The 18,518-nt window shown below is 37.4% G+C and overlaps 1 protein-coding gene across 3 annotated transcripts in view; it reads left to right on the top strand.

Annotated features, from left to right (window-relative positions):
• PTPN21 (protein tyrosine phosphatase non-receptor type 21) overlaps positions 1 to 18,518 on the top strand; it is a 52,454-nt gene that overhangs the window by 16,444 nt on the left and 17,492 nt on the right. Inside the window, exons 4-14 of one of the 3 annotated variants that reach the window (XM_054826013.1) lie at positions 4,677 to 4,846; positions 7,504 to 7,601; positions 10,088 to 10,155; positions 10,603 to 10,673; positions 11,981 to 12,068; positions 12,267 to 12,355; positions 13,285 to 13,372; positions 14,068 to 14,147; positions 15,314 to 15,415; positions 16,087 to 16,147; positions 16,829 to 16,913. In XM_054826013.1, the coding sequence (XP_054681988.1) occupies positions 4,677 to 4,846; positions 7,504 to 7,601; positions 10,088 to 10,155; positions 10,603 to 10,673; positions 11,981 to 12,068; positions 12,267 to 12,355; positions 13,285 to 13,372; positions 14,068 to 14,147; positions 15,314 to 15,415; positions 16,087 to 16,147; positions 16,829 to 16,913 (1,000 nt within the window). The other 2 variants (XM_054826014.1, XM_054826015.1) reach the window with 2 other exon arrangements.

The following is an 18,518-nucleotide window of genomic DNA, read 5'->3' as shown; positions in this document are numbered from 1 at the left end:
AGCACTTCCAAGAAGAATCTCTCTGTCTTCTTTATACCCCACTCTTAGGCAATTGAAGCCCACAGTAAAATTTTAATTTAGTCTGGTAAGCCCTACTTCTCTCACTCTCATCATACACCATGCCAAAAGATCTAATATAGTCATCTACAGTAATGCGGTTTTGTGTCACTCATACCTGACAAAGCTCCTCTGCTTAGCTTAGGAAGTCTGGTTGACTTCATAGATGCAGTTACTCCAGTCCCACCAACTTGTGAGCTGTAATACTGTGTTGGGTTTTTGGTACTTTTGCAGTTTTGATAACTCTTGAGCTTTTATGCAAAAAATGCTTACTATTCCTGTCCGTAGTGACAGAAAGCAGCTGGGGAGAAAATGATGATGCACAAATTATATATTCTTTTTATTTATATTTGATTTTCTTCAAAGGGGTTGGCTCATGAATAAGTCACTAAAATAAATGAACCTTAAAGTAGTGTTAATCTTAACAGCTTAATATATTTTAAGAATTATCTCATGACTTTCTTTTTAGAATTGGGTGTTGTCCTGAGCTGCTAATAATAAAATGTTTTAGCAATGAATAAAAATGGATTCTATTTTAATCAGTGCGAATATTCCAGGGTGCATAAGCTCGTCTGAAAACTCACAGGATCAAATTCTGCCCTTGAAGTCAAGTGACAGGTTTGCATACAAGTCAGAAGACAGGCTTTGGTCCATAGTGTTTTGCTTGGCTTTCATTTTATTTTCGATAGTCCAGGTTGGAAGAATTTGTAAGGGAAAATATTGTGGCAGAAGAATCTTGTTTAAAGATATGCTGGATTCCAGAGAACATTTTAAGACGTGGAAACATTTTTTTTAGTCTGTTGTGCCACTAACTACTTGGTTCTGTGTATAGGCAAGAAAAAGTGGTCAGTGTTTTAAAGAAACAGACGAGTGCAAGTGACCATCATGCCTTAAAAATAGGCTATACGGGGTTTGAAACAGTGGTGGTGTTGACAGAAGTTTGTGCTCTTTCTCTCCTGACTTTTCTGTTATACATCTGTACTTCTTTGAGGCTTAAATGTACTAAGGCTGCAGATCAAAGTTATTCAAACAGTTACTTAGAAACTTTTGCATACATTTTTAGTTGGTTTCCAAAAATGCTTGTGTGGTATCTTTTATAGAAGTCTTTCAACTTTGTTGGTGTGCTTCTGTGGTTCTGTAGCTGTTACCCTTAGGTTTCAGGCTCTGCCTTGGCCTCTGCTCTCACCCAGACGGTTGTGGTTTGGCGTTTCAGATCGCACTCAACCCAGGGCTGATGTGGTTGACCTGTTGGGCAGGTGGGCTGAGCCAGCACAGTAGGTTTGCTTTTTTGAAGTCTTTCTAGCAAGTGAGATCAAGTAGCTCATGGCATGTAGTTCAACTTTAACTGTTATTTTTATTTTTTGGTCCTCTAGTTTACTTACCGTCTTGCATATATATACATTACATTTATAACACTCGGAAGTTACAGGATGTCAGCGTCACAGCCTGACTTTGGCTCCTGCGACTGTGCACGTAGTATTAAGAGTCTTGTAATGAAAGAGAAATACAACTTTTTACATGCATTCCTTTCCTCATTCAGTCTGCAGGAAGAATTGAGGAGGAGTCATTTGGTACATTTTATCCTTTGCAGTGTGTGACGTTGCAGTGGACATAGTATTTCTTTCTTAATGGAGTTTGTGTGGTACTACTGTTACAACTCCTAACATCTTATGGAATCTTAAGATACTGTCTTAATATCCTTGTGGGGTGGTGGAGGTTTCCACTCCCTATGTCTTATGGTTGGGGGACTGAAGCACAGAAATAAATACAAATGTTCTCTGAGGTATCAGCAAACTTTGTGTGCCTGGACTGAGACATTTAGAAAACAGTGTTGTTTATATTATTTGTATTCAGAGCCATATTCCTTTTGTCCTCTTGCAACTGCAAGTATCTATGACTTCTTAAATTTGACTCATGGTTTTCAGAATTCAGAAATGAAGAGCACACAGTGTCCACCTGTGAAAAATTTGGTTTGTAGGATTTGCTTTACAAGAGAACTGTTTCTGATGTAGGAATACAGTCTGTTCCTCTATGGTGATTTTTAAACCTTCCCAACCATGAAAATATTTTGTATATATGAGCATTCTGCCTTTTCTCCAGATATTTTCCACTATACTGAAAAACTGCTTTTTTCTTCTATAAGCAGTTCTAATTCAATTTAATTTTTGCATTATAGCCCGATTTTTTTATCAAATAGGACCAGAGTTGTCTTAGAATTTGCAGAAGGGATCTTAACGTTAAATGGGCAGACTTCATCCTAACATTTTTTTAATCTTCTGAATACTGATTTTACAATTACATGGTAACAGTAATTTTAATTTAGAGGATTTTTTTTTTAAACATTGGGGAAAAAAACCCCACCAAAACCTACCAACGATCACTTAAAACTGTGTTGATGCTAATTTAGAGAGGGGCAAAGTAGGACATTTTGCCACTGTGCAACGTCAAAGGAATATTATGCCTTAGAATTGGCTCTGATTTTCTAGAGAAAATGCTTTTGTTAGTTAATGACCTGTGCTGATACGGAGCATTGACTTCACTGCTGTGCTTTAAGTTTGGGTTGTAGCATACCTGCCCATGCCATGGTTGTGACATGCATGCGTTGTCAGCCTGTCAGAGCTGTCAGGGGTAGCCAGAATCCCATGAGGGTAGACTCTTCATACTGCTTAGACTACAAGAAGATGTATGTGTATGAATTTTCAGACATGTATATAGGCAAGTTTTCATAGGGAAGTACTAAAGTGGCCCTTCTCTACTACCAGCTGTTGATCCCCAATGAATTTCAAATCTGTGCTCCAAAGTGTCAAAATGCTAGAGCTTCTGAGAAGACATCAGTAAATAGTTTGTTTGCTAGGTAGACAATTTTTCCAAGTCTAATTCACAAAAATTATTGATGTAAAAAAATCGTTATGATGAATTGTCCTTTGTTTTACAAAACTTCATCCTTAATAGCTTTATGTTGTATAAGTAAAAAAATCTGAAACTATATAAAGAAAAGTGTTGGATTAAAGGTGTTGGTATTTCTACCATTTCTATGTATAATAATGTATATGTAGCAAGGACTTGGAGAATTTCTGTGTAAATGCCTGCAGATGTAATTGGTAGTTTATAGCATTCCCTTATCTCCCTCCCTCAATTAATAACCTTGTAATTTTGATTTCTAGTTTTGCTATGATAATGACATGAATACTTTCCAGTCCACATCTGTTTGCTGGTCCAGAACTGAATGAAATAAGTACTGTAGGAGCAGATTTTAATCAGTTTAAACATAGTGGAGAAATTTAAATTTGAATGAGTGGCTCTGCAGTGTGGATTTAGAACTATACTGTGGCATGATATAAAAGTATTCTGTCCAAACTCCTTCTCAGAGGAGATCTAATCAAAGTTAGATTGTGTTGCTCAAGACAGTGTCCAGTGGAATTTTGCCATTCCAGGGATGGACATCCCTCAGCCTCTTGAGGCAATCTGTTTCAGTGCATACTGGATTTTGTGTTTCAGCTTGGTCAAGAGTTGCTTGCTCAGGCAAGGTAGCTTGCTGCTGTACCTACCTGGTCATTTGCTTGCTCGTGGGATGAGCCATACATGTACTTTAATGAGCATTGACTGACCAGCTGTCCTGTGCTCAGTTGTCCTTCAGCATCCCATGTGAGCCTGCCTGCCAGTTACCCAGAGAATCCATACTGTCCTGGTTTTGGCTGGGATAGAGCTCATTTTCTTCCTAGCAGCTGATATAGTGCTGTGCTTTGGATTTAGGATGAGAATAATGGTGATAACACTGATATTTTAGTCATTGCCAAGCAGTCAAGGACTTTTCAGCTTCTCATACCAGCCTGCCAACGAGAAGGCGGGGGTGCCCAAGAAGCTGGGAGGGGACACAGCCAGGACAGCTGACCCAAACTGGCCAAAGGGATATTCCATACCATATGACGTCATGCTCTATATATAACTGGGGGAGTTGGTCAGGAGGCCATGTGGCTCAGGAACTAGCTGAGCATCGTTTCCAGGTGATGAACAGTTGTGCTGTGCATCACTTGTTTTGGATAATCTATTATTGTTATTGTTATTGTTGTTGTTATTGTTATTGTTGTCATCATCATCTTCCCTTTCTGCCCTATTAAACTGTCTTTATCTCAATCCATGAGTTTTACCTTTTGCTTTTTGATTCTCTCCCCCATCTCACTGGGGGCAGGGATTGAGCAAGCAGCTGTGTGGTTGTTTTAGCTGCCGGCTGGGTTAAACCACAACACATACTTTGCTCTCCTGCTGTCCAATGTAATTTTCTGTTTGTCTGCCTCACTTCTCTTAGTTTTCCTGTCACACATAAATGCTTACTACTAACATCTGTGAGTTGCCCCAACAGGGTCAGGGACTGTTTGCAAATAAAGAGTAGGTTTGGTAATGTTTTAGGTGGGGGACCTTATGTATGTGGATTGCTTATTTGGAAGTAATGTCTGCTTTTTGATATTAAGTATCTCTTCAGTTCTCTAAGTTTTCAATAACCTACAGGCTTAGTCAGTGTTCTAAAACTTTTATTTCGAAGTAACAAGACTTTCATACAATATATTTTATCTAATATCGCAGTATTAACTTTTTTCATCATTGAAATGCCTCTTTTTCAGATTACATATTTCAGTCTGTGGTATTATAATAAGCAGAATCAGCGCAGATGGGTAGATTTGGACAAGCCTCTGAAAAAGCAGCTGGACAAATATGCCTTGGAGCCAACTGTGTATTTTGGAGTAGTGTTCTATGTGCCTACTGTTTCTCAGCTTCAGCAGGAGATTACCAGGTAAACTTCAAACGTGTCTATAATTTTGCTTTCAGCATTCTGAAATGTATCGTTTATTTAAAAATTGTCTGCTCTCCCTCCCCCTGCCCCAATAGAAATGGAAATTATTACTTTAGGCAGAATATATGTTCAAATTGTGTATTTATTTCCCTTTCAAATATTTGAAACATGATAAACTAAGCAAACAACTAACTTTTTGGTGATCTTAGGAATCTGTTCAAACCTGTTTTCAGTAATAGGCATACCCACATGGTCAGACTTTTAACTGTTTTAGTCCCTTCATATTTGTCTCGTTTTGTTTTGAAGAGACATATGTTGCTTTTGGGGACATCCATCCTGCACAAGGCACATGCAGATTTTATTGAGCTATACTTTCCTTTATTTTGCTTTCATTACTTTCCGTACTTTCAGTACAGTACATTGGCAAACTACAGGCTAAGCTTCAGCTTGGGATTTTTTTTTTTGTGTATCACTGGGCAATGAAGATGGATGTTAGCTTTGATATCATATATCCATTTCTACTGTGAATCTGGGGAACATCACATAAGTAGTGCAGACTGCAGGGGAAAAGTAAAATTGAGTGTGTGTACTGGCTAGTTATTCCTATGAGCCTATACATGTAGTGTCTTAATGTGCATAGTTGTTCTGATTTAATGGTTATTTTTAACAGGCAAATGAGTACAAAACCAGTAACTGAATTACAAACATATTTTGTTATTTCAGAAATACGTGCTTGCATTAATTAACCCATTTAAGCTGGTAACTTCAAGTTGGCCCTGCTTTTAGTGGGGAGTTGAACCAGATGATCACTCAGAGGTCCTTTCCAGCTTGATTTATTCTGTGGTTACATGAAACTGTCTTTATATACTCTGGTGCTAAAATACCTCGCCAGAGACCTTTCCCACTAATTTAGCCCTGAAAGCTTTTCAGGGAGATAACCCTCTTGGTGCAGACACTCGTGCTGTAATGTGTTGCTCAATGCCTGGCAGCTTTAGTTTTTGTTTTATGTGTAATTTCTGTAAAATTATTTTTTTTCTGAAAACTCTGGAGTTTTGGGCTTTTTCTCAGCAATTTTACTGGCTTAAATATTCATTCTGGTAGTCAGTCTTTTTTCTTTTTTTTTTTTTTAACAAAGCTTTGGTTCAGATTCTGTGCTTGTTGGTGTACTAGGATTAGAGTAAGATAAATGTCATGATGTTGCATTGAATAGCTAAATTGCTTGAAAAAAAATTGAATATTCTTCTCTGGCATTTATTTGAAGAATATGATGTTTATGCTGGAGCTTTAACAGCAATTTTGCAGTGTGCTGCCACGTAGAAGGCAGGAATTTATGTGCCAAACTTATTCTCAAGCCCTAGAGTATGGTACTTGGTTTGATGTACGATAGTGAGAGTCTGGATTATTTTCAGAAATCTGTGGATTTTTTTTCATGCTTTTTCAATATAAATGAGATTGAGCGTGTTTAAGCAAATCATATGTTTGATGTATACCAGGAAATGTAAATGTCATAGACAAAAGAGATGGTATTTGTACTATCACAAGTCAAGATTCTTCGTCTGTATGTTTACTGTTAATAGCAGCTCTGTGGAAAGAGCTTATGTTCTACTGCTTGAAGTTTTATTTCCCCAAATGCCTTGTCGTGCAGTGGCTTTTTCCTTTTGTTTTTGTTTGGTTTTTTTTAAGGCCTGGGTTTAGTCCCAGCTATTCTTGTATGTATTGGATAAGATGTTATCTGCTGCCATATGGCATATTGCTTTTTTTGTACTAGGATTCAGAATAATCTAAACAATATTTATAAAATGTCACTGTATTTATCAGACTGTTAAATAGTGAGGGGAGAGAGCCGTCCTTTAGCCTGATGAAAATTTGTGTGGAGTTTACCTGACCTTTCTAATCACTGAATGAATTGCAGCACATGCTTCCATGTTCTCAGTATTAAAGCCTTCACAAGAATTAACATACAATATGAGGAAGTTAGGAAGCTTTTAAAGCTAGAATTATGGAAGACAAATGTCCTTTTTGGCAAAGTCTGCGTAGCTATAACGGCATTTTCAATTTTTGAGGTGTTTTGGGCTCAAGATACAGTGTTCATGGATGGCTGAAGGGGGCAGAAGAATTCAAGAATATAGTGGTTCAGACTGTGGATAAGTGGTACATCTGGTAGTGGTTGCATGTCCAAGACATGACCCAGGAAAAGGACAGATTAGAGGAAAAAAAATGGTGCCTTGAAAGTGAGAACAAAACATGCTCAGAAGTTGTAATGCAGAAATGTAAGTCACTATTGTGATTGAAGGGATGTGCAATGTTACATCTGTTGGAAGAGAATGCAGCAATACAGCAGCAATGTACTGAACATTGTAAAGAGGAGATAATAAGAATATTAAGGAAGAAAGAGGTAAAAAAAATGAGAGTATGGGAGTAGGTAGTAATTGTGGAGATTCTTTGTTTTAAGAAGTAGCCGTCTGATTCTGCAGTGATATGTGAAAGCTAAGGGAGGAGTTGACAAAGACCATGAAATTGTGGGTCCAAATGATGAGGAAGGCTACCCTCCACACAAACTGGGGAACACAGAGAGGAGTAGGAAATCCAGGCATATTCCTCTGCACGCTCTTTAAATTAAGAAGCCCATGTTAGCTTTTTCTTTTTTTCCCATGTAGGTATCAGTATTATTTGCAATTAAAGAAAGATATCTTGGAGGGCAACATTCCTTGCACACTGGAACAAGCAATACACCTGGCTGGTTTAGCTGTTCAGGGTAAGTAAGGCAATTGAGCCAATTAGCTAATGTTGAATTAGACACTTTGGTGATATATTTTCTATTTATCGCTCAAAGACCCAATTCAGTAAGTTATGAAAGGCTTGATCCTTAGACCTTTGTCATATGGGCTGAGGAGGGGGAACAGTGGGATCAGTGGCCCAAAACTTACTGGTATTTCTGTGCAGTCCTCAGAGGTGTACCAGGGTATCAGGAGTTGGGTTTGAAGTAGACATCAGAGTTTCCTTGGGAGCAAAGGCTTTAGTCATCTGCTTGCATCGACAGACCTTTCATCTGTTTCTGTTAATGAAGACTCTTTATTCTGACATGCTAACAAGAGAAAGAGATGTTTTTTAATAAATAAGCAACTTTGAATGTACAGTAGTACTTGTATCTCCACTTTTTCTCCCGGGTATCCTAACACCTAAGATTATTTCAAGTTAGTATGCAAGACTGTTAACAACTCCTATGTTCAAATCGCTCCTGAAGACCCATTTCTGTGATACCTACATGAAAATGGCTGCTTTATTTTTCCTAACTGGGGTCAGATGGGATAGAGTATACACCAGAGAGCCACCAGTCCTGAGTCTGTCTGCACTGATCATGTCTGGTGTTCCCTGCTAGCATGCTTGTTCGATCTTAAATCTCTCAAAATAAAAGTTTTTAATGGCAAAAGCTTTGTTTAGTGTGGTTGTATATTGCTTCACAGTGAATGCCACTCGAGTATATCTAACTGCAATTGTAAATCTGCCAAAATTGAAAGGAACTTAAAATCGTTGGGAATACATACAACTTAAGTTTTTTTGTCTTTTTTTAATTGTGTGTTCTGCTAGTATCATGTTAAAGATGATGATTATATTTTTTGAAAATGTGGTTACCAGTGGAGTAGGGTGAATTGTGTTAGTGCCTTGTTTATATAACAGTGAATCTGTTTAATCCAAGCCAGGATTTAATGGTCTTCAACTGACAAAATCTTGCTTTGGTATTTTTGTATCTTTGGACAGTGTAAATGTCTCTCTGCTCAGTGAGTTGTTTATAGAAATCTTTCAATATAATCCTCTTTCCAGATGGAAAATATTTATCCTTTTAGCTTTCACATTCCTTTTTCAGTCTTGTATAAGAGAGAAACTGTATGTGTTGATAACAGTGAAAAAAACAACTCAGAAAAAACGCAGGTTCTAAATTAATGTGCTCAGATGACTGAAGTAGCTTATACCAGGTAGGTTAGTTAATTTTAGCTGGTGAACAAACAGAAGCAGTTGTTTGCTGTTTCGAGTGAACTGGTTTCAAGAATGATCTGTATTTGAAATAATTACAATAGGCTAATTCTAAACACTGCTTTATCTCAAGTGCTCTGTTGGTGTAGCGTGTCACAAGTTCTCCCCTTTCATCATAAATAACTTGCATATTAATTGTTAGTGCTTAATACAAATTTGGTTCCTAAATGTCTCTGAAATTATACTATTCTGGATGAGAGTCTGTGGTAATGTAAATAGGATCTGTATACTTGGGGATTGTGTTTATATTTTTGGGAGAGCCATTCCATACAGACTGCTGTTCCACAGTTTCTCCTGTGAGAGTGGTATATAACTTTTCCAATTTTAGACTGTTTTATTTCTCTTCTTTGAAATGCTGGCTAGTTTTTTCCTGGAATCAGAAAAAGAGGCAAATTCCTTGGGATGCCTTTTGGCATGATGTAAAATCAAAATGGTTGTTAAAATCAAACCTGTTATCAAGTCCTTTCTGAGCATGCCCCAGAGTCTGGGAAGGCTTCTAGGTCCCAATTCCTGCATGTTTGGGTGCAGGGAGCTGTAGAAGGCTTGAGAGCAGAAGGGTGCTCCAGCTGCTCTGTGCAGCGTTTGAGTCCGGCTGCAGGTGAGAGCAGTGTGCCAGTGCTGTACTGCAAGTAATCGAGTATTTGACAGGAAGGAGTAAAGAAGATGGAGCCAGACTCTTCTCAGGCAATGGGCACAAACTGAAATACAGGAGATTTCGTCTCAACATAATAAAAATTTTCTGCTGTCAGAGTGACGAGACATTGGAACATGTTGCCCAGAGAAGTAAAGTCTCCATCCTGTGTATTCAAAACTTGACTGGAGAAGGCTCGGACACAATCTGCTGTAGCTGACCCTGCTTAGGGCTAGATCTCCAGAAGCCCCTTCCAACCTCAACCATTCTGTGATTTAAAAACCAAACAAATAAAACCCCAAGGAACTAAGGAACTTGGAGCAACACTCCAATTGTTTTATCATTTCTTCTCCTTTCCTGTCCACAAGGAGTGTTATCAGTTTTTCTGAACAAGATAAAAAGATGGGATGTGTTTTTACTTTTCATAAACATTACTGGTTAGTTTGTTCCATTGTTTTACTTTCAGATCGTAGTTCAATAGGATGGAGATTTGCTACTTGGAGATCCTGCTGCAATTAATCGGGTATTGAATCATTTTGTTACAAATGTTTGAATCCAAGAAATTTTTTATTTTTTAGCTGATTTTGGAGACTATGATCAGTATGAATCTCAGGAGTTTCTACAAAGATTTGCTTTGTTTCCAGTGGTAAGTACTTACTTTAAATTGGTAAATTTAAATTCTTAAATTGATAAATTAAATTTAAATCTTTCTTTAGATTGGTAAATGCAAATAATTATTAAAGACTCCATGATCCATCTAGCTTACTGCTCCCTAGATTGTCAAATTCAGTAAAGGTTTTCTTTGACATTGGAGTGAGATATGATACCTTATATTACATAGAAGCAAAGATGTTGCAAGATCTTTTCAATTTTATTGTATATTACACTGAAAAGAAGGTTGAGATGGAGGTGGGAAAGTGAGTAAAACCACTTCAAAACAGTGTTTGTGCTTTTTGGTTTTGTTTGTGTGCATATTATGACATCTAAGCTCCAAGACTAGAGAGGAGGGTTGATTCACCTGTGTAAAGAAACTAACCATTTAATTTTCTAGAATTTTTTGTATTTCATTCTATAAATGCTATTTTACCCTAAGGGTTGGCTACAAGAAGAAAAAATATTGGAAGAAGCAACACAGAAAGTTGCCTTGCTACATCAGAAGTACAGGTAACATTTCTAAAACTCTTTATTGCTTAATTTTGATGTGATTGCTTCAGTAGCTCAGGAAATTGGGATTCTCAGAAGACAGTTGGACTAATTTCACCTCCCATTGAAATCAATTTTTCACTGATCTGCATTAAAGTTACAAGAATTTTGCTGAATAACAGCAAAAGGAGAACAGAATGACCATTAAACTGAATGAGAAGATTATGCTTGAAAATTAAGAATACAGGACACAATTACATAGTGTGATTTCACCTGTATCACGTTTCTGAAACTTGTTTATATGAAGTTGTGACCCAAGTAAGGAAGTTTCTTGATAAACAACATTGGCAGATACTGAGGGCGGTAGAAATGTAGAGACAGTCGCTGTGCCAGAATGCTTATGATCTTAAGGTAGCTAAGATGCAGTAGTCCAAGACAAAGGAAACTTAAGTTCTCTGTTGTCATTTCATTAGTGAAAAATGTTTGTAACTATGTGAGTAATACTGATTATTTTTTCCTGTATTCTTTTAAAACAAGTTTGAAAATGTAAAATCCATTTCTCTTTGAAATGCTTTTGTAACAAGATTGCATGGTTAGGGTACAGCAAAGAAAACTTAATCTGCATGACATTAGGGAAAAGTGAAGAAACAGAGATTGATGATTGAAAAAGTATTGAGACGCATAAGAATGAGCGTGACAGGATTTTGCAGGTAGAGAATAATGTCTTTTATGAGATCAGCTGTGGTAGGTAGGTAGCTTTTAATCCCTGTGACACTACTGCAAGTCTGTGAGAAAACTTTGCCAGTTGGTCCAATTAAAAAACTTTACCTATAGATCTTGTCCTTCTCATGTTTTCAAACCATTACAGGTAAAACTCTGTCAGCATTTACAAAACGAGACTCGTTCCTGAAATGTGAAGCATCAAACTTCATATTGGTCCTAAACATGTATACTACAATAAGAGAAAGTCAGGTCTTAAACATGCATGCCAGAGTAATCATTCTGATAAAGTAAGAAAATATGGTGACAGTGATGGATTTGAAGAAGAATGGGAATGACAGACAATTATCACAGAGATGATAATTTTATCTGATCTTTGTTACCATTTACCTCTAGAGATGCCTGAAAGAAAGAAGTTACTAGAATCAAAGTGTAAAGGCTGAGACAAATACATCAGCCATTGGTACGGATGAAAACAGCATGATTTGGTGGTTGCCCGGATGTCTTGGGAGGATGCTTTTCAAGCTTTGACAGTGTCAGTCAGAGTAAAACAAAGGTGATTTTTTTTCTTATTGACAGTACTAGCTGATAATTGTTTTCATTTGTAGAGGCCTTACTCCTCCTGATGCAGAAATGTTATATATGCAAGAAGTAGAGAGAATGGAAGGCTATGGTGAAGAGACCTATCCTGCAAAGGTAAACAGGGCTTTGATCTTTATCTCAGTTGCCTTTTTCCTTATGTAAAAAGGGATACTTCCTGCCAAAAATAAATAAAACCCAAAACCCGCACCACCCCTTTTCTCCCCCAGAATTGTGAAAGTATTTGCTTCTTATGTAACTTTGCTTTCAAAGACTTTTTTCTGTATTTGCATAATTTTTTGCAACTTCTTACAGGACAGCCAAGGAAGTGACATATTCATTGGAGCATGTCTTGATGGTATCTTTGTGAAACACAAAAATGGTCGTCCTCCTGTTGTATTTAGGTTAGTATTGTTCTTTGTTAAAGTATCTTTGTGCACTTCACATTTTATGCGTGTTCCTCACTAGCATGAATGACTCTTAGATGTGTACTTATTCATTTGATAAACTTGAACATAGTCTTGTAGTTGTCACCCTACAGTGAATACTGAAGTCCATGGGAATTTTTCAACATATTGACTGCAGGATGAATCTCTTTAATCATAGAATCACAGAATGGTTTGGGTTGGAAGGGACCTTAAAGATGATCTAGTTCCAACCCCCCTGCTGCGGGCAGGGACACCCTCCACTAGACAACGTTGCCCAAAGCCTCATTTAAGTCACATTAATTCTAAGAGATGAACATCTAATATGCATTACATTGCAAAGCACATATTGAGTCAAAGGAGCATTTCTCTGCACGTAGAACATCTTAAGTCCTGAGATGAGCACATCAATTTACTTAGAAATATTAAATTGTAAAATTATCCAGGATTTCCTTTCATATATTATATATGAAAGAAATAGAGGAGAGTCACATGATAACATTTGTTTCATTATTTTGGATTCATACATTGTTTTAGTTTATCATTTAATGTTCCTATAGTTAAATTGTAGACATAGGTGTGTCTGCAACTTGCCTAACAGTTAAAATTCAGTCATCTTGTGAAATGACCTGGATCCCCCTGACTTCAAGAGGGGTTGCTTGCACATCTTTGGACAGAATTTGGGATAATTTAAAAAAATACATATCGAGATTTTTTTTTTTAAATGAATCTTAGTAATTTGTAATTATCTCTAGAGCAAGAAAGGCTTGTTCAGATAGATTGATAAACTTTTTATTTGTCCTCAGTTTTTTATGCATATTCTTGGTGGTGGTTCTGTTCTTCAGTTGCATTTTCTGTGGTTGGAAAATCAGAGCTTGCCAGTCACGTTCCATGCCTTTTGTCTGCAGGTGGCATGATATTGCCAACATGTCGCACAACAAATCCTTTTTCGCATTAGAGCTGGCAAACAAAGAAGAGACAATCCAGTTCCAAACTGTGAGTAGTTTTTTACTGTTATTTTTTCACTAAGGCATCAGTAATTAAAAACACAAATTAAGACTGCTAATTTAACTCAAAGGATTAAAACCTACTTTTTATATATTTAGCAACTTTGAACTTCATGAGTGAGTCAAAAGTAATAATTCTGTCTCTGGCTAGCTTTCTACAGGAAGGCATTAAAAATCTAACCTTTAATGTTGAGTACATTGACAAGTTTGGTTCAGGTGGTCATAAACATTTTCACCTATTCCAGTAAAATTTCTAACTTTTTTTTTTTTTTACTTTTAAATATAAAGATAAACATGATCTCAAGAGCTTTGCTGGAATGGCCCACGGCATTCCTTGCAGAATTAATTTTATGTAGCATCTACCAGTTGCCTTTGTCAAGAAGGCAGCTGTTGACAATCTTATGGCGTGATATATATATACTGTAAATTGTCTTAGTGTTATAGCTGATAAGAGTGTCATCGACAAAAGACTTCTACTTTCAACTTTCTAATAAAATTGTTAGGCTAGAGTGCATGTTCAGGCCCACAAAGTATAGTTTTAGGGAAAACCTGGTGACAACAATGAAGTTATATAAAACCAAAATTGGTCAATGCTAATTTAATCTTAAAAATTTCAGTGGCTTGTCTGAAAGCAGGTATGCATATTTGGCCTAATATGCAAATTTTGGTTTTGTCTTTTGGCAGGAAGATATGGAAACAGCAAAATATGTGTGGAGGATGTGTGTGGCTAGACACAAATTTTACAGACTAAATAAATGCAGCCTGTAAGTAGAATACATTAGCAAAACTTTTGGTGCCCTTGAAGCTTCCACTGGGAAGTGAAATCTTCTATGACCTCAGTAATGTATTTACGGTACCTTTAGATGGTAGTAATTAATGACTTAGGGTTTTTTTCTTAATCATTTTTGAGAAAGTACTTATTGCCAGTTTCTCAAACATGTTCTGCTTTATAACAGAGGACAATATTAAACACTGAAATCTTACCAAAAGTAATAGTGTTTGGCCCCTGCTGCTGGACAGATTTTAGTTGCTTTGGGGGCTACTATTGCTAGAATGTTTGTGAGCTGCTGGAATCGCTGGGATTTTGGCCTGGGTTTGGGTGAACTGCTCTGAAAGGACACTCTAGACGCTTTTAAAAGGGCGGGAAGTGTATGTGAAGCACTCCTGAAATGTGCTGGATTGACAGCTGGAAGGTATGTGGTCCTTTGGATATCCATGGAATCCGTATAGCTCAAGTAGCACCAGTGCAAAGTAAATTTAATACAATTCATCAAATTAAATTTAAATGGGCTAGTCTCCAACTTGTAAATCAAGGGCTGGAATTTGAGTTACTCCACTGGTACAGAGCTTTCCTTCAGTTAAGTTACTTCAGTCAAAGAATACAGGACTAGACTCAGTGAATTGTGTGTCATAAAAAAAGCATGATCCCCAAATGTTCCATTCCTCTTATTTGTACACAAGATAGCAGCTATGGAGGGTTTGGTCCAAAATGTACTGAGGCCAGTGGAAAGATAATGGAATATTTTGTACCACAGATGACTTGCTACTGTGTTTAATGCTAAATTATTTTGGAAGAGTAAAATTAATTTGGAATAGGGTAGAACTCATACCTCTAAGCTTGTAAACCTGGCTGCCTTTTGAGAGAGTAAGAAATATTGGTAGAAGTAACGCATTTGTGGGACTTGTGCATTGCTATCTGAATAATGTCAGTTCTATAGTTCTGTATTGAATGTCAGTCTCTAGGATTACTTATTTTAACCCTTTCACCACAACATGGTTTTATTAATAGGTAAAGTCCTCAAAAAAACCTTTCTGATTATCTCTATTCTAAGATTCCCTGTTGTCTGGTTCTGCTGCTGAAAGCTGTCTTATGCATGCCTGTATTAAGTTCATGGGTTTTTTTCTTTATCTGTACCTACCTTGTCTTTAGAGACTCCCTGGACTCTCCACCTGAGGAGGGCACTCAGAAATCTTCCCTCATTCTTTCCCTTCCACGCTTTCCAATCCTTTCTCGTCCTTCACTTCCCAAAGGGTGAGCTGAAAAATCATCTTTCTTTCTGAAATCTGGCAGTTCCTGCATTTGTATTATTCTGCTGTCTTCTGACCTCTGTCTTGCTGCAAGATGCAGAGTACAGATGCAGTGTAGAGTAGGGAAAAGGGAACTTAAGGTTTCTAAACCTTACATCCTGGAGGCAATCCAACAAATCATGAAAATTTATTACCGTTGCCTTGAATGTTAGAACATACACATGTTCATGCAGTGTAGTCATGCTTTCCAGTTCCTGTAACATCTGTAACGTTACATTCTGTAAACAATTTTATTTCTGGTCTTGTAGAACAGGTAACCTACAGTATGAGATTTTATATGGGGTTCAAAGTTGGAACTAGTCCCCAGTTAATCTGCTGCTTTTTCTGCCCTGCCGCAGTGCTTCAGGGACATCTTTTAATGCTTCATAGAAAAGAGGCAAAGAAATAACTGAGGTATTTTGATCCTGGGTTTGTGATTCTGCCATACTGTCTGCGATGGTGGTTTATGCACAGAGCTCTTTCCTTTTGAGACTGTTGGGGAGGACTATTTTACACAGGGCCTGGCTCCAAGAAATGTAGAGTGACTTTTAACTGAACTTGGGAGCACTTTCCAAGGTTTGAAGTAGGTCTTGGTGGTATTAAGAATCATTTCTCACTATAAAATTTCTTCTGTAGACAAACCCAGCCCGTTACAGTAAATCCTGTTAGAAGGCGGTCTTCATCCAGGATGTCTATGGTAAGGAGAACAAATAGTTTTATATTTGCACTTTTTGTAGAATTGTAGAATGGTTTGGGTTGGAAGGGACCTTAAAGATCATCTAGTTCCAACCCCCCTGCTGCAGGGAGGGACACCCTCCACTAGACCAGGTTGCCCAAAGCCCCATCCAACCTGGCCTTGAATACTTCCAGGGAGTGGAAGTTTTTATAGATTTCAATTAACTTTGAATCAGATATTAGTTCCCTGCAGTGAAATAAAATGAGCAGTGAAAAAGATGAGTCTGGTATGTGAGGAACTGTTTCTCACTTGTAGAAAAAGCTGATACGTAATATCTGAATAATGGAATTAAAATAATTGCAATGAAAAATATTTTAAACACTTCTATTTTTAGTTTGATTGCTCTGACTCTTGGAGACTCATCTAAGAGTCTTTCCTAGATGTCAGATGGCAAGATACAGTCTTGGGTTGGTGGTGTGTGGTTTTGTTTCTTTTTTTTAAACTATTTTTTGTATGACCTCACAGGAGAAACTTATATTGCAGATTTAGAGAAATGGTTTAAGGCTAAGGCTTTGTGTGTGTGTATTATATGTTATATATTATACATATACTATTCTACAGTATGTATTAAAAAATCTTCAAGACTTATTTTTAAAATAAATCATGAGGTTTTAACTAACAATAAGATGCTTGCTATCTTAGCCCAAGCCTCAGCCCTATATGATGCCTCCACCACCTCAGCTGCATTACAATGGTCATTACACAGAACCGTATGCATCCTCCCAAGGTAAGTTCATTAAATCCAAGGCCACACTACACAACTTTAGAAGTTAAAAGCTGTAATTTGCATTTATAGCTACTTTAGCTAGAGCTGAATAAATTCATAAACATGGGATAGGTTTGTACTACAACACATTGAAGTGCTTGCTGCTACTCTAGGCATATAGACTAATGTGAAATAGAATCATAGAATCGTTTAGATTGGAAAAGACCTTTAAGATCGAGTCCAACCACTAACCTAGCACTGCCAAGTCCACCACTAGACCGTGTCCCTAAGCACCGCATCTACACATCTTTTAAATACCTCCAGGGCTGGTGACTCAACCACTGCCCTGGGCAACCTGTTCCAATGCCTGACAACCCTTTTGGTGAAGAAATTGTTCCTAACATCCAATCTAAACCTCCCCCAGCACAACTTGAGGCCATTTCCTCTTGTCCTATTGCTTGTCACTTGGGAGAAGAGACCGACAACCACCTGGCTACAGCCTCCTTTCAGTAGTCATAGAGAGTGATAAAGTCCCTCTCAGCCTTCTCTTTTTCCAGGCTACACAACCCCAGTTCCCTCAGCTGCTCCTTCTCCATATCCTCCCCTATGGGATATGAGCACAGTTAGTTATGATAGCATATACAGCAACTATAGACTGTGGTCCCTTGTGAGTTTAAGCTGACCATCAGTTTTTTGGTTCATGTACCAAACTGGTACGTTATGGCATTGTGAGATCCTTGTCAATATTGATCTTAATAGCTGCAAAAAGTAACTGAGTCCCCAGACAATTCGGACAATTAAAAAAATTTTAAAATTATTAAACGCAGGAAGAGAGAAGTTTCCCTCAGAGTTCACTCGACTACAGGGTGGTGCGGAATTCAAAGGCTAAGGAACTCTGCAAGTTACAGAATCGGTATACATTGAATTGAAAAAAGTAAAGAAAAAAACCCCAGCAAACCCTGATTAGAATTCTCAAGAAATGCACACTCCTAATCTAAGCAGTTTAGTGTGGAGTCATGGCTACTTTCTTTCCTTTTTTTTGATTGTTACACATTGTGTCTTTAACAAAAATGCTGCCCTGAAGGGCTTAATCTAATCTTTTGCAAAGTTGCCTCAGTTTTGATAGGGACCTTCCAGTCCTATGAGTCAGCTGGATTAAAAAAATAACAACTCCCTGGTAAGGGAATAAGCACATTTTCTATTTAAATAGTTACAGAAGTATTCATGAAGGTACAGGTATATAAATTAAGAATGTAGCTGAATTCTTTCCAATATAGTGTTGCTGGATACTTGCTTCTGCACATGTCCTATTTTTGATCAATTTTTTCACAAACAAAAGAATTTTTGATTGTCAGCAAATTCATTAACATAAGTGCGGCAGTTATTTTGGTGAACCTGAAGAGTTAAATGGTGAAAGGCATCTAAAGCAATGACTGAATTGCTCTCTTCTGGAGCTTGGCAAATTGTACATCCAATGAAGTAATGGTTAAATTATTAAATGTATATTGGATGTATAAACTAATAGATAATTTTCTTTACCCATCAGAGTGGGTATATGTTAATGTGCAAACAATATATGGTGGTGGTTTAAACTGTCTCCAAAATTTCTGGAGAAAAGTTAATTTA

Source organism: Grus americana, chromosome 5 (genome assembly GCF_028858705.1).
Source record: "Grus americana isolate bGruAme1 chromosome 5, bGruAme1.mat, whole genome shotgun sequence".
Lineage (NCBI taxonomy): Eukaryota > Metazoa > Chordata > Aves > Gruiformes > Gruidae > Grus > Grus americana.
This window is presented reverse-complemented; position numbering and strand designations above follow the sequence as displayed.